At 39.3% G+C, this 16,487-nt stretch overlaps 1 protein-coding gene across 1 annotated transcript in view; it reads right to left on the bottom strand.

Moving 5' to 3' along the window:
* Positions 1 to 623: 623 nt before the first annotated feature.
* ATP11A (ATPase phospholipid transporting 11A) overlaps positions 624 to 16,487 on the bottom strand; it is a 121,595-nt gene continuing 105,731 nt past the window's right edge. Inside the window, exons 27-30 of the mRNA XM_009276143.2 lie at positions 12,395 to 12,460; positions 11,970 to 12,073; positions 9,953 to 10,118; positions 624 to 2,321 (exon numbers count right to left, since the gene is read on the bottom strand). Of these exons, the coding sequence (XP_009274418.1) occupies positions 2,064 to 2,321; positions 9,953 to 10,118; positions 11,970 to 12,073; positions 12,395 to 12,460 (594 nt within the window). The 3' untranslated portion in view covers positions 624 to 2,063. The remainder of the gene's footprint in view (positions 2,322 to 9,952; positions 10,119 to 11,969; positions 12,074 to 12,394; positions 12,461 to 16,487) is intronic.

The following is a 16,487-nucleotide window of genomic DNA, read 5'->3' as shown; positions in this document are numbered from 1 at the left end:
GGTGTGTTAACAAATGTATGCGTAAAACAGATTTATAAATAGCTACAGTATGAAAAATATTTCAGTGCAAAGGCAATTTTAAGATTTCTAAAAAATACATTACAAATAATTTGTTAACTACACACAAGAAATTCGTCACTGCTACTGGTATAAAATTTATACCCATATTAACTTTTTAAAAATATATACACCAGTGTTTTATGTAGGGGACGGTTCTAACTGACCAACATTCAAGTCTGCAACGGCAAGTATATGTACACACACCCACACGCATATGGATGTATTTCAGAATGTTACTGCTATGAGGACATTCGTTGAAACTTAAAAGTGCTACGTGTTAAGTGGTAAAAATACCTTCACCTGTGGTGCTCGCCATTAGACTTCTTAAAATTTTCTTATCTTTGGTATACTGAAAATTTCACAACTCGCTTTACAATCTCTGCTTGTCCCAGGGCGTTTTAATAGTATTTCACCGTTTGTTTAATGTGAAAACCACTTGGGATATTGTGAGCAACATTTCCTAGAAAGTTGTTTTTTCTTTTATTAAAAAGTAAATTAGTAACTAAATTATTTTGCCTCTGTTTTTTTTTTTAAACGCAAAAAGGGAAATATTTTTTCTCTGCCACCCCAGTCCATTTGAAAGACAACTAACAATGTCTTGGCCAAGTCTTCCAATAAAGGCTGCAGCTCTGATTCCAAATACTTTGTTTTCACATTGAAATAAATTGTTAGCTAATGTCCCCCCAGAGGTATTTAATGACTATGGTTATTAACCAGTTCTAACCACCAGGCTGAAATTGATTTAAATCAGATTACTCCTTCCGATATTTTTGCACCCCGAAATAAAACACTGGACTAAAGAAACGAGACAAGGACACAGCTAACAGTTGAATTAGTGCAAGGTAACATAAATGTAGCAGAGAAAACAGAAGTGCAAGTTGGCTGTCGTTCTTCAAGTAATACAAACGGAATCCTTGCAGTCAAACTAGTTTCTGTATCGCAACTATGGTTCAACTGTTAGTAAACAGCCGTGTGCCACCTCCTGGTTTGCTTGCAAAAGTTAACAGTTGTGAGCTTTGTAATACATCTACCAAGCCGATTAGCCAGTATTTAACCACACACACACACACAAGACCAAAATTAGGAGGATGAATCCAGATAGGAGAAGACGCTTATTTGGAAAAACAGCCGCCGCTTTCTTTTAAGGGGGGGGGGGGGGAAGTGTCAAAAAAGCTTCACCTGTAATACTTTCTGCTATGCATGTTTTACAATCACGGGGATAGGAAGTGGGAACACCGGGTAGTCTGCATCTTTGACAAATACACAAAGACCTTTTAGGCAAAACGCTTACGTTCTGGTTTTGAGTAGATTTCAACGCTGATTATATTTACCTATTTAACAGCCAACTTGACTTCAGGTAGTGTGTACGTACTCTACACAAGGATCATTTTGCCTATCTTTCTACGGGGGAAAACTAACTGAAAGCCAGACATAGCCCTGATTTGGCCACTTACAAGGAAGTGAACATTAGAGAGCGTTTCTTGAAAGCAGATTTGCACAGAGGAAACACCAGTTTGTTCTACAGAAAGAGCAAAGAAAGAAAAAGGACAGAGGAAAATCAGAAACAGCACTTGTTAAATATGCTTTAGGAGACTTTCATTGGAGATAACTGAGGTCATTGCTTCTGGCTGAAAATTAAAACTGTTCTCAAAATGTAGGTCACTGACTGAAACTATACACTTCAAGTAACAAAGAAAATGACTAAAGATGACAGAAGCGGTAAACGCACAGAAGTCTTGACACAGGATGAAGAGAATTTTTAGTGCTACCAGTCTCACAGTACCAGACTGTGCAGATTGTTCATTGCTCCAGTAGTTCAAAACATAAAAAGAGGCCGATTGGCCTGGAAGGGTTCATACTTCTAGCTCTTGATCCTGTTTGTCTGAACATTACCTCAGACAGCAAAAGCCACGTATAGTTTAATATATTTCTGTGACATGTTTGTTTCCTGAAAAAATAAACAAACAAAAATACAGTTTTTAAAGGCTTGACTTGGTGTTCTGTCATACAGACGTTTCCAAACCTGACCCACTGTAGCGGTAGCCTGCACTGGAACGGCAATGCTTATTTGAATAGCCAAAGACAGATGGAAGTACTGAATAATCAACACCTCTCCAGTGCGTAAACATCATTTTTTTAGAATGAGAATTAGACCTTCTTGCTGGGGAATTGCTGCAGTCGCTGCTCCTGTATCTTGGGCTTTTCAGACAGGCAAGAGGTGTGAATTCCGAGATGTGCTCCCGACAGTGCCTCGATGCCTTCTGTTAAAAGAAAAAAAAAAAACCCAAATACACAGTAAATAGATGATTTCGGAGCTAAAAGTCTACAACTGTGTTCTTTCATAGGGCCATTGTGCCCTTGGTGTAATAACGCCTTTCATGGGATCAGCACTCTGGCTATTTGTTTCATGTAAAGGTGTAACCCCTCAGCTATCGACTGCTTCCAACATGATTAGTTTTATATGAAGACCTACAGAACCATAATTTTACATATAATCTCTAAACCTGATAATGGACTCTAAAGAGAACAGATGAGGACACAGAGGACTGCTTTCAAGTTGAGTTGTTTTAAATCAGGTTTATATTTCATTTTGCAATCTCTCCTGGCACGTCTTTTTATCGCTGAACTTTTTTAGTCAGGATTTCTTACGGGGAATTTTAAGACAGAACAGATCCAAGTACTTTGCCCTGTACTTCCAAAGAGAGGGAATTCTTTATAGTCGGTTTGTGCTAATAGATGAAAGTTCCAGAGGTTTAATGCGCTTGCTTTGTACTTCTAAGCAGTATCTGATTTTGGACTTGCTTAGGTTACATTACAGGCAATGTATACTACACATCACAATACTATCTTGGTCTAATTGTCCATTAAAATTTATCTGTACCACACAATCACTCCACACTCTGGCAGAATTGGCACTTCCACTCAGGAAATACTCAGGACTACAGTAACACCATGGTGGCATGACAAGACCCTGGAAGATGTGCACAGACTAAAAGAAAATTAGCACAGCATTTTCCCCAATGAGTTTGTCTCATTCTTCTCACTAAACGCACACCTGATTTCCAGGTATAGAGGTATGGAGGTTATATGACAGTATTTAAGATATAAATGCATTATAAGCATGATTCAAATCAATGTTAAAAATCACTCTCTCCATGAATACTATATAAGCCAGTTAATCCTTTATTCTTAATCGTCCCCTTCCTCCTTCCCTGTTAACATCAACACAGTAGCAAAAGGGACAAAATCACAAAATAAATGTTAATCATGTAGCTTACAGAAGTTTGCCTGAGATTCAATATTACACTTTTAATGCCAATCACAAGCTTGAAACACTACCCTTGCATAACCAAGAGCAATCAGAAAGCTCTCTTACAACAGTTACTCTTGGAAAAGTCAGCAAACTATACCAAACTGCTCACTAACAGCGGGGCCTGGGTTCTTTTAAACACACATATAGACCAAAGACCAACATTAATACAGGAAAATGTAGATAATCAGGTAACAGATTAGCAGACGTTGTTTTGGAAATGTCGGAGGGAGTAGTCATACACTGTATGGTAACTATTTTTCCTATTCTTCCAGCTAGAAAGTGAAGTATTTAGTTACCATACGTATTTCTAAAAAGAAAATCCTTTTTTTTCCTACACATAGCTCCAAGGCAAGCGCTTTCAGTCTGCCATGCCTGAAGCTACTCAAGAAAGCTGGGGTTTTCTACTACTACTTGTCTAGCAGTCATTAAAAGTAAATCAAAAGCACCCCTCTACCACCTTTAAGCCCTACAGCCCACACCACATTACGCTGCATTTGTCCTCTTCACATATTGGTACTCTGCGCCTTCACTTAGTTCCTCATCTGCTGCTTTTGGGGTCAGGAGAGCACGAAGGGACTGGAGCAGATACGGCATCCAGGTGGGAATATATCTGAGTAAAAAGTGTACCTTCTTTCTTATACATGTTAGTGGTATGGCAAGGAGACGATGTAAAGCAGAGAACTTCATTCTGCTGCCCCAATGTTTTGAGGATTTAGGAGCTCACCACTCACGCTGATGTCTCAGGTATTTGGCGAGACTACCACGCTTCTCTCTTGATCCGAGACAGCGAGGCAGCAATGCACTGGTCTGTACAGAACACATTGCTATGGTAAATACCATCAGATATAGAGCCCCAGTGTCAGGGCCCAAGATCCTACTCACCAGTAACTCCCTTCCTTTCGTATGGTTATCTTCCTGTTTTACCGTCTGCATTTGGTCTATATATGTATTCAAGAGCACGAGAGATGATGGATAAACTACTACTGTGTGAGAATTACTTCTGACTTTATGTATTCCACACCATGGTGTAACGCGAATACACTCTGCAATAACGACTGCAGTTCTTACAGAAGAAATGTCACACAGCACCTATACGTAACACAATGTATTTATAGGACTTTAATATGGGTATATTGATTCGTTGTTTTGCCTTACACGAGTAAGTGTCTGAGACAAAAAGATCTTACCTGTGGCACGGAACATCTCTTGCAAAAACTAGGCTCTCCAAGTAAAACATAACGATTTTGTATCAATATTGATACAGTACATCAAAAACTCTGGAGGAAACAGTTGATTTGTAAATAGCACAGTTCACCAATAGAAATTAATCCAAACTGGCAACACGTACAGTACTGTTACCTAGCTTTGATCTAATTATGGCTCGGAAGCTGAAAGGTTTCCTTCAAGAAGTGGCCCATCGCTGTTCGCCAGTGCATTTAGGGCTGTTTTATGTCTCATACTCTTCTGCAAGGATGAGGAAAAACAGTGAGACTCTTTGCTGAATACAAGAGGGAAACGTAAATGAATTGTACCATTTGGTACAAATGTAACTATTGTAGCAAAGTCCTGTAAGAAAGACGGATTTTCTGATAGATTTAAAAAGGAAAGGTTATCCAGTGTAAAACAAGGTTCCTATTTCTTGATCCTGAGATTAATCCTTTGAGCCACTCTGAGGATGCTTTTAATTCCATTTCAAACTCTGTTAAAAATACTTAATTACTCCCAAAAGCATTTAAACTGTACCATGACTAAGTGCTGTGGGCTGCGTGCCCTGCCCCTCTGACAATAACCTGTACTGAATGGGAGAGGTCCCCGTGATGTGATGAGGCCAAATCGATTCCAAATTAAGGAGCGGACGTCCCGCTTCGCTACTCCCCAGAACAACCGGTACACTGAGGGGAGCACTACGAACGGAGGCGATGGGGCCAAGTGCGAGCGGAGGCTGACTTACAGCTTAGTCATTACACCACGGGGAGAGAGAGGGCAGGGGAGTTACCAAGGTAACTTCTTCCCTGGGATTCAAATATTGCAACAGCAAGATCCATTTCTTTGTTTTCCACAGAAGAGGAGCCCAACACATGACAAAGGCAACGGTTTGCTGGTGACCAGTTTTCTAAGAGCACTGTGCAGTTGTTCAACAGCAGCTAAGCCCATTGAGGAACAGAAAAATGACAAATCCCCAGAGAGGCTTCCCCAGGCAAAAGAATCACTTTGGGTTTCCCCAAGCGCAGCAAAGGGTAGAGTTCTCATAACAAGGCTGATGGGCCGACCTTGTGACTGAAGTGAAAGTGAAGGAGAAAACCACCAGTCAGAAGCGAAGAGAAGAAGAAAAATAAGTCTTAAAAAGGGATGAAAGCACAGAAGTTATTTACAGTTCAGAATCAAAACACCTGGCATTTCAGCTACAAAACATTCGGGACTGCTGAAACACTGTCAATTGCAGTGACAATTGTAAAAATGAAAAGAGGATAATTTAAAGTGTATTTATATTTTCCATAACAGAGCTGCCAAGCTTCTGCTATTAATGAAAGAAGAATAAAGAAAAAGGAAATATAATCTATTAATGTAGATTGGATATATTAAAAAAAATGCCCTATAGCTTTTTAAAAGTAAAGGCTGAAAGAAACCTCACAGCTGCGCAATTTCCAGTTAAAGCACAAAATTCAGCTTGTTTCATTGAGCCAAAGAGTCACTGGGAATACAGGTATAAGAAACGAGCAGATTTTGACCGAAATTACCAAAAGGCAACAGATTCCTCCAAAGCTTTTGCAGAATTAATGTTTTAGCCCAAGACAGACAACAGTTCATATGTGTGTGTGTATATATAAAAATATACATGCACATATATATACATATATTTGTATGTACATATGTGTATGTATACACACATGTATATGTCTCTGTATGTGTGTGTGTGTGTGTGTGTGTCTCTCTCTCTCTCTCTCTCTCACTGAAAAGCTCTCTCAAAAAACCCCAGAACTGTATCTGGAATGTTTAAAAACCTCTGAATGATAATGATGGTAAACAATCACCCACCACACACTGGAGTGACTCTCAAATAATGGAAAAATTTAGAAGCATAAGACTTGCTTCAAAGGCTTCATGTGATCTTACTGCCTGAGGAGAACTAATTTAGTAACCTGGGCGGTGGCTGCTAGTCCTATGTTCATCTTTTCAACTGTTCCAGAAGCCCTTTTATTACAAAGAAAGCAGTATAGCTTACAGGAATGCAATAAGTTTAAAAATAATTGTTTAAAAGCTCAGTTCAAACCAATCCTAAGGCACTTAAAAGCCAATTTTAGCCAGAATTTTCAGCAGCAAAAAAAACTTTGTGTATTTTCCCTGTGACTTACATAATTACAGTCATTTTTATTGACTATACATTTTTGAAGGGGCAAATAAGGAGGAAATGTATTTTTTATCTTAACCAGTTAAGAAATAGAGATATAAAATCTGCAATGGAAGCCAACAGTCTCCTACTATTAAGTCAAAAGGAGCTTTCTTGCAGATTGTAGGGAAGCAAAGATTTACTAGCATTTCTTCTACGTTTACATTAAATTAAATGTCATTAATTCTGGATATTGAGCTGTTTTCTTTCGAGAAAGAGCCCAGAATTTCATAAAGTGGAATATAAGGAAAGCTCAGTTTGAAAATGCAAGCTGGAAATAACTTCTGAATAAAAAAGTTGTGTTTTCTCCTATCACAGCAGAGCAGATATATTAACATATGCCAAAAATCGCTTAAAGGACTTCCAGTACCCCATTTTCTGTATTATGCTAGTAACATCAGCATAATCAGAATTATCACTTCTTTGTGTGGCAACTATTCCATTTACTCAGGTACAATGCAAACATGACATGCGTTCACCTACAGATATACCAATGATTAAAATGGGGAGCTAAGAATCGTAGATTCTTGAGGCAGAAACATTACGTAAAATTCAGTAACAACAGTGACAAAAATGATAGGGATGGATTGTGACAACGATTCATAGAATCTTTAAGATAAACAAACAGAAGAAGGAAAAAACTATACTAAAAAGTATTCTTCTTCAAAATATAGTTGACGTGAATCAGAAATGGAGAAAATGAGTATGGTGAATAACTTCTGATGATAAACTTTTGACTGTCCTTTGAATGAAATGGCCAGGCATGCAGAAAGGCAGAAAAAAGTCACCTTTTGTTCCATTAGAAACTTAGACTGCTTGAAGTCTGAGAAAGCATAAAGATGGTGGACTGCTCAACAGAAAGGCACTGATGTTTAGTCTGATTTCCCCAGAAGATTGTAGGAAGTAACCGTGCACATCATTTATGTTTAAAGCAAGGTAGCAGTTATTTAGACAAAGCGGATTGGAAGACAGGAAGAAACAAAGAGAGGAAAGAAGAAACACAAGGAATATATCTGGTTAAAAGTCAAAGATTTTCTACTAAATATTAAAAAAATGAATATTGCCTGTGTTAAGCCCAAAGTCTGCTTTACAACTGATTCATTTTCCAGTGCTAACATACAACGTCAGTAAGAAATGCGGTAATACCTTTGTTTGGGGCTCTTGTTTGCTAGCTTGCTTCTTTGCATTAACCCTTCCTCATTCTCTCTCTTTAGACTTTTAAATTAAGCATGCAGTACCTATAGCAAGATCAACTTCTTCCACAAGTAGCATATATGGCAGAGACACATCTATTAAAGGTATCGAAACAGAAAAACGCTAAATGCTGCTCTGCCTGGGAATGCTTTTCTGCTCCCCTTTATTCTTTCCTGTCCTCCTGAAGTGGGGCATTTTCACAACTGTACATTCAAGGAATACAAAACAATGGCAAGGGGTTTTACTTTGCAGATATGCGAGAAGAATTTTTTACCTTTGCCAAGGGGGAAATTTTACTTTCCTTGGAAGTAAAGTTCCTTTATTCCTTTCCTCTTAACGCAAAGTATATTCTCAAATAAATATCAAAATGCTAACTAATCCCTACACACACAGTTGCTGGTAACTCCTAACAACCACCCTACCAGGGGTGGTTGACAGGCTGAAAAGAGCAAGGGCAATAACATTAAGATTCAGGTTCAACACCTCTACTGTCCTTCAATATATGAAAGTTTGCTGGGGTCAAAAATACAGGTAAAATTTTCTGTCGGGGCAGGTTTGATGGCCCCAGAATAGTACCGTGCATCCCACAGAACCTGGCCTCCCTTTCAGCCTCAGGAGAGCAAGTCTTTGTTTACACAACAGTTTCTCCTTTTGGGCTTATCAGAAGAGAGGTGACAATAGGTTTTAAAATACGTTTATGTAGAGATAACATATCATAACAGGCAAAATGTAATTTGAAATATGAAAGAGGAAATAATTATTAATAGAATATGAATAAGTTTTGAGAGGTGTTTTTGTTACAGGCACAGCATCAGTATAAAATAGTTTGCTAAGGAAGTATTATAACGCACAGATCATGCAATATGAATGTTAGCATGAGTCTACTACATATGCCCTACCAACATACTATATATTCATCACATTTATTTTAAGAGTATAAATTCTAGATTTATTCAATAACAAACACACACGTAGTTGTAGAGTCCCTTGGTATAGGATTGCAACTGCTTGTGCAAATCCTACTTTACAGGGGATTGCAATAAAATCACATGCTCCCTTATTCATCACATTTATTTTAAGAGTATAAATTCTAGATTTATTCAATAACAAACACACTTGTAGTTGTAGAGTCCCTTGGTATAGGATTGCAACTGCTTGTGCAACTTTACAGGCACAGCATCAGTATAAAATAGTTTGCTAAGGAAGTATTATAACCACAGATCATGCAATATGAATGTTAGCATGAGTCTACTACATATGCCCTACAACATACTAATATATTCATCACATTTATTTTAAGAGTATAAATTCTAGATTTATTCAATAACAAACACACACGTAGTTGTAGAGTCCCTTGGTATAGGATTGCAACTGCTTGTGCAAATCCTACTTTACAGGGGATTGCAATAAAATCACATGCTCCCTTCCTACTGGTTTTACTTTGAGCTTAGCTTATTTTAGCTGGTTTTCCATTTTAGATAACTGTGCTCAGCTTGCACGGTAAATGCTAAAATGTCTACATTAGAGTTTGATTTATGCAGTAGAACGACTTGGTATGAAAGATAATTACTTCAATTCAGGGGTGTGGGCAGTGCCCCTGAATACGCCACAACAGCAGGAACAACTGCTGTCCAGGCTGATGTTAAGTGCCTCCTACCTACCCTCACCAAGATCCCAATCCCCTTACCCTTCTTATCTCCTCAAATCAGGAATCATGTTGAGCCATATGCCTGTCTCCCACCATCCCCATCAGCTGATTTCCCTGTGGTTGCTGGTAGGGAGGCACGGGGGTTGCCCAAGGGTTCAGGTAAATACCACCATGTAAATAATCAGCAGCTTCTTTCACCATACCACTCAGAAGTGGCAGGTGTACAACCAGCGATATACACCACAGGTGGGGAACCTCTGTTCTAATCTTGCCTCTAAGCTTGAAAGAGGTCTAATTATTAGAGACTTGTGATACAAAAAACTAACTTCCCAATGAAAAATTTTTTTACCTGGATTCTTTCTGTTGCTGTAGGCCACAACTGTCTGCATAAGACCTTCTTGAGAACATCTGGAAGAAGGCTGACAGTTATGAGCAGAATTATACCCAGCCACGCAGGACCACTAGACAGCATTTGCATGAACACATAATACATCCTCTGATAATTGAGAAAAGGCCTAGTAGGAAAAAGATTAAATAGGTATCACACTTCAATACACAAAAGACAGACCGGCAATGTTAAGACATAAAAATTATGACAGTGATGAAATACTTCAGGTTCAACTTCCCAGTTTGTGGGAGTTCATTCATCCCAGTTTTCTCAAAAGGAGATCTAAACACGCGCTGACTAGAGAGAACTACTTTCCTCTTGTCTTCCAGGCTGCAGGAAATACCATGCTGTCCTCCCTCCCATGCTGCCTCTCCCTTGCAAAGATAAACTAAGTCACGTTCTTACCCTGTTTATGCTCTTCCATCTACTCCTTATCTGGCCCCAGATATTTTCCACCTTTCTTCTCTGTGTCCCACCCATCATTTCCCTCCTCCTTCCCAATGCACACTCATTTGTATGTATCCTCGGAGTAAGGCTCATTGACCACACCTTTTTTCATCCCCCTCAAGCTCCCCTAAGCATCTCTGGCAGTTTCACGTTATGCTCCCTAACCTTTTCACCACATTTTTATCTGCCCCTACTTTCACTGCCTTCACTTCCATGTTTCCCTCTATCTCCATGGCAGTTGTCTGGTCATTAAAATGCCATCGCCATACGGTAACGGGAACCAGAGGCCATGTTTACTGAGAGCAAAGATCAACGGACAGTTTGTAGTAACACTGCAGTGTAAAGCCCTCCTACCAGTAGGGCAGTTTCTTGCTAGTTTCTAAAATTTGACAGACATCTTTGCATTCTAAAAAGGTAATTAAGTTAAAATACACTGCTGCACATATATAGTCACATCTCTAATACACAGCAAGGCTGGCTGGAAAACATTAGCAGGGAAAATGTCACTTCTGCAAACTGTTTTCATTCTGATGCTGAAGAAACTGAGATCTGGTCTTACTGAAAAAAAAGAAGAGGCTACTGAATATCCAAGGAGTTGACAGGTGGTTACTCATTTGCAAAGGACACACTGAAACACAAATCCTTACTCCAAATTAAATGTCACCTTAATCACCATGCAACAGTTAGGCTCTGCTTTCTCTCAAAATGTTTACTTACATATACAAAGCAGAACAGTTCCAGCAGAAGAGGTTAGAAAAGATAACCTTGTAACTGGGCACTCTACAGATGAGAAACACAACTTCAAGTTCCTGATGGCAATCAGGCATAGTAAGAACTTGAACCTGTTTCAACTTGATCTCCTTCCCCAAAATTTCAGTTTCAAGTACGCACAATTTTTTAACAGAGAAAAAAAAACCAAAACATGCTACTTTCAATCAGCTATGTACAAGAGTTATACTACTTCTTAAAAAGCTTCTTACGAACAGAAGAACAAGTAGGTGCTCAGACATCTACAGTAAATCTACTCTGCTAAATAAGGGAGCAAATAACGCGCTCAAAAACAGGACTCCTGGTTATCCACACAACTTCAATGTTCGTTCCACTCCCTGGCCCTAGTTGAGACTGCTACAGCTAGTTCCCTCTAGGACAAGCCAAGTGGATGGGTGGCTAGCCCCAAGCCGCACAGACGTGACCTACTCTATGACATTTTGCCTCAGATAGACAGGCTCAGCTACTTGAACCAAGCCTTGGACTGCTTTTGACTGATACTACTGAGATAGCCCCAGTGGCAGTCTGAGGTCTGATATTCTCCTCTAAGAGTATTTTAGCAGCTGTTCGGTGAAAGAAGAGCTGAGGATTCTGTAATTACCATTACTGATGTGTTTAAAATGTAACTGCTATTAGGAGTTCTGCAATACATAAAAGCTAAATTTAATTCTGTTCGGGACAAAAAAGTGAAATATACATATAACAACTTTAACAACTGTTTCTGGAAGAACATTTGCGATGCAAGTTATATGAGCGTTCATACCAAATAATTCCTCCCCAGAGCAGAGAAAAGATAACGTAGAACACCAGTGATCCCCAGATCATGAAGTGATTTATCCACGTCCAATAATGTGTATCTAGTGCAAGCTGAAAAAAACCAAAACGAGATTGTATGGTGTTATTACTATCTAGCAGCAACAGAATACTCATCAGATGAAATAAAATGACACCCTTTGAGAGAAGGGAAGGATTCTACACAGAACTAGCTAAAAAACATTTTTCAATTTTGAGCACAGTTAAGAAGGCACAGATAGCAAAATCTGTATTTAAACTAAGTTAAAACTGTATTTAAACTAATTTAAACTAATACAACAATGCACGGTCGTAGAGAGAAACCGATATAAATAAGCAGCAATTAGAAAACAAGCTCTAAGAAAGTTTCAATGGATAAAATACAGCATACCTTACCTTCAATGTAACCGTGAATACAAGCACAGTAAACACCAGTGTTCCAAAAGTCCAGTTTCCAAACATCTATAAAAAATGGTCCAAAGCAGTTATCTGCAGTTATACCGTCCACTACTTTGTGAATTGTCCAGAATAAACCTCTTAAAGCTATGTATTGCGTTGTATCAGGAGCTGACACTTAAGCAACAGCACTGAATTCTTACATGATCTACCCCAGTGCAAATTGTTCTGGTTTCTCGCCCTTGTGTGTACACACCTCAGATTTCATACAGACGGGGAAAACCCACAATCAATGCACTCAACCTAAAGTTCACAAATATGTTTCTTAATAAAAATGAAGTGTAGCACAGTTAACAAATCACTGAGATTTACAAACAAACTGCAGTAATTTCATCAGTCTTTTTGGACGTCATCTTTCCTCTGATCTCCCTTCTCTGCTGTCCTTGGTGTCCCACAATTTCTTGGTGGTTCAGCAGCATGTTATACAGATGAGTAACAGTACAAGAAAGGATGTGATAACCATCGAAGCCATGTAAGTACATAAATGTTCTATATACATTTTATAAGATAAAACACTTTTGAATTGTGGTTGATTTTCTCCTCATCTGCATAATGAAATAAAAACACTTCAGCTTTTCAAGTGGGCAGAAATGATCATTAATGCTGATGGAGGGAAGAACCGGTGGTGAATAAGGTCACAGAGGATTGCTTAGACTGCAGCAGCTATGTGATAACCAAGTTTAGGATCCAGAGAAATGTTGGAATAGTAACAGAGTTAGGACACACTATTTTAGGAGAAGAGACTTTGGTTTATTCAGTGCATTGCACCCATGAAGGGTACCCAGGAGACCTGAATGATTTTGAAAGAGAAAACTACTGAGATCTCATGAACTCTCTTCCACAGGAAGACATGAAATTTCAGCAGAAGACCCAGCTGGCCAAGCAGGATGTTTCTCAACGAACAAAAAGGCAAAATGGGAGCATACAAGAAATGACAATATGGGCAGGCAGCAGGTACAGAGGAACAAAATCACACGGACAAAGCCCAGCTCGAACTAAGATTAGTGAGGGGTGTTGAGGGTGCCAAAAAGGATATTTACAGGTATCATTGTTTCAAAAGGAAAATGTAAGCCCACTGATGGAGCGGTAAGACAACCTAGTGGAAGGTGTTAAAGAAAATGCTGAAGTATTCAATACTCTGGATATTAGTCTTCATGAGCAAAACCTGCTCCTCGCACTTACAGCAAAGCTTGGGAAGGAAAGGAGCAGCCAACAGTTTGGGAGCAACAGGTTAAGGAGTTGTTAAGGAGGGAGAGCAGTGGACGCAATCTATTTTGAATTTAGCAAGGCATTTGACACTTGACTCGGACAGCATTCTCATTTGGAAGATAAGGAAGCAGGGGCTGGGTAAACAGACTGCTACTTGAGTTGAAAGCTGGCTGAACCACTGGACTCAAAAGTTTAGTGATCAATGTCCTGGATGTTTGGTTGGCTGCTGGTAGTCAGTGAACTACTCCAGGGGCTGATACTGGAGCTGATATTGCTGAATATCTCTGTCAGTGGCCTGGATGGTGACACAGAAAGCATCATGAGCAAATTGCCAGGCGATACACAAATAGAGAATAGCTGACAGAATGAACGGCAGAGTTTCAATCCAGAAGGACCTCCATTGATTTGAGAAGTGGGCTAACAGATCTCTTATGAAATTAAATAAGGAAAAGTGCAAAGTTTTACACCTATGGAGGAGTAATGCCATATATTGGAACTGACTGGCTGAGCAATGGCCCTGCTGAAAAGGAAGTTGCAGTGGGGTTACAGTGGACTCCAGGTTGAATACAAGTCTATAGCGCGCTCTCTCTGTACATAAGGGAAACTGCAAACTGGGCTGTATTGGGAGGAACATGGCCACTGAAGAAAGGTTATTACTCCCATCTACTCAGCTATAGTGAGGTTGAACCTGGAACACTGTGCAATTACTCCCATCTACTCAGCTATAGTGAGGGGCCCCAGTTTTGGGCCCCTCAGCTCAGGAGGGATGTGAAAAAAATTGGAAAGGATCACGTGGCAGGCAACCAAGGTGGTTAGCAGTCTATAGCTCTCCTGTGAGGAGAGGTTGAAGGACTTAGTTTGGTGGAGGGGCGGGTTAAGGAACAACCTAGTAGCTGCCCACAAATATCTGAAGAACAATTACGAAGATGAAGAACTGGAACAGACCTCTCTTCAGCAACAAGAAAAATTCTGCTTAGGTATTAGGAGAAATATTTTCCTCATGAAGGCAGAAAAAACACTGGAACAGGTTGCCCAGGAAGGTTATGGAATCTCCATCCTCATGGATATTCAAAACTTGAAAAAGACTAGACAAAGCCTTGAGTAACTGCACAAAGCAGGGAGTTGAACTGGATCACCTCCAGGATCCCTTCCCATCTACATTATTCTATATGAGCTCGCCCAATTATTAGATGACCGGGGATCCACATGGGCAAGTGATCACACAAATGTGCTACTGTGAGAAAAACTCCGAATGGAGACATGGATATTCAAAACTTGAAAAAGACTAGACAAAGCCTTGAGTAACTGCACAAAGCAGGGAGTTGAACTGGATCACCTCCAGGATCCCTTCCCATCTACATTATTCTATATGAGCTCGCCCAATTATTAGATGACCGGGGATCCACATGGGCAAGTGATCACACAAATGTGCTACTGTGAGAAAAACTCCGAATGGAGCCCACAGCCAGCCACAAGACAGAAATCTGTAGGAAACTAGGCTGAGATAATCTGATCAACTGGGAACGGAAAATCATTTTAAAAATAAACAAATGACTGGCTGAAAGATTCATTATTCTGAATAACCATTTCATTATTTTAAAATTACTCAAGGTTTGACCAAGTGTACAGAACACAAGATGAAGTGCAGAAAACCTTCAGCATTTCGACCTTTTACTTTAACACGTAATATAACAATTTTATAGGGTCATGCTATTGCTACAATATTTTGTGTGCCCTGAAAAAAAATCAGTACAGTTAAAACTGGACAGGAATCTGGTTCAGGAGCTTCAAATTATGCCGTTTACTCACTTTCTTCTTGCAGTTAAATTTTACAACACTCTCATGTCATATCTAGCATCTCTCAGAAAGCCTAGTGTCAGTCTAAGTTTCTGCATACTGAACAGCTGTGTCTGTATTTCCAATAAAAGCTGTGAGATTAAATAAAAAAGTTGAAACAACTTCCCCTGTCTGTTTGTCAGGCTAGATAGAAAGCACCGGGCTGCAACCAAACCCTTCACTAACCCATCTTTTTGGCTCAGAAAACAAGGTCATAGCACAGGGACGGCAGACTCCGTAATGCTGCTAATTTGGCACCGAGAAAGGTTAAGCAGAACAAGACGGGATGGTGTGAGCTACAAAAACTCACAATGTATTTTCAGCATTGACTATTTCAAGATACTACTCGTGTCTTCAGGCTGTGAACCATTCTTTTCTAAGTCTGTTTGTTAACATCTAGTTTATTAACAAATATTTTTCTATGCTCTGCTCCCAGCCTATCCAAGACTTCCCCACCTCCTTCTGTGACTGTATTTGTTATATCTTCCATGTTCCAATTCATCATTCTACTCGCCTCTCTTCCTTCCTGCTGTTTTGAATTTCCCATTCTGTTATTCCTTTTAATTTAGTTTCTCCTACCTATCTCTGAACCCAGCTTAACAATTATATTTAATCCAAGCCGCACCAAATGTTAAAATAAAAAAATCACACAGGAAATACATTTTATTATATGGGTAAACTAAGATGACATTTACAATCTGCAATTACTTCTATGGTGCCTTCTTTTCTTCTTACCTTCCTTATGTAGTTGGTCTCTGACTATATGTTTTTACAGCACCAACCATGTCATATCCAAAGTGGCACACCATACACAAAGCAATATCACAAATTAGTAACAATTAATGAGAGATAAATCTTTGGCATCTTAGTTTTACTTACCAGGAAATGACTGAGGCAGGCGTTTATGAAGTAAACCTCAGCAATTAAAAGTATACTTTTCCATTATTCTAGTAACATCGCTCTACAGCATGCAGTTTCAAACACATTT

The sequence above is a fragment of the Aptenodytes forsteri genome, unplaced genomic scaffold (assembly GCF_000699145.1).
Source record: "Aptenodytes forsteri isolate BGI_AS27 unplaced genomic scaffold, ASM69914v1 Scaffold96, whole genome shotgun sequence".
Taxonomy (NCBI): domain Eukaryota; kingdom Metazoa; phylum Chordata; class Aves; order Sphenisciformes; family Spheniscidae; genus Aptenodytes; species Aptenodytes forsteri.
The sequence above is the reverse complement of the archived record's forward strand: the minus strand, read 5'-3'. Positions and strand labels throughout refer to the sequence as shown.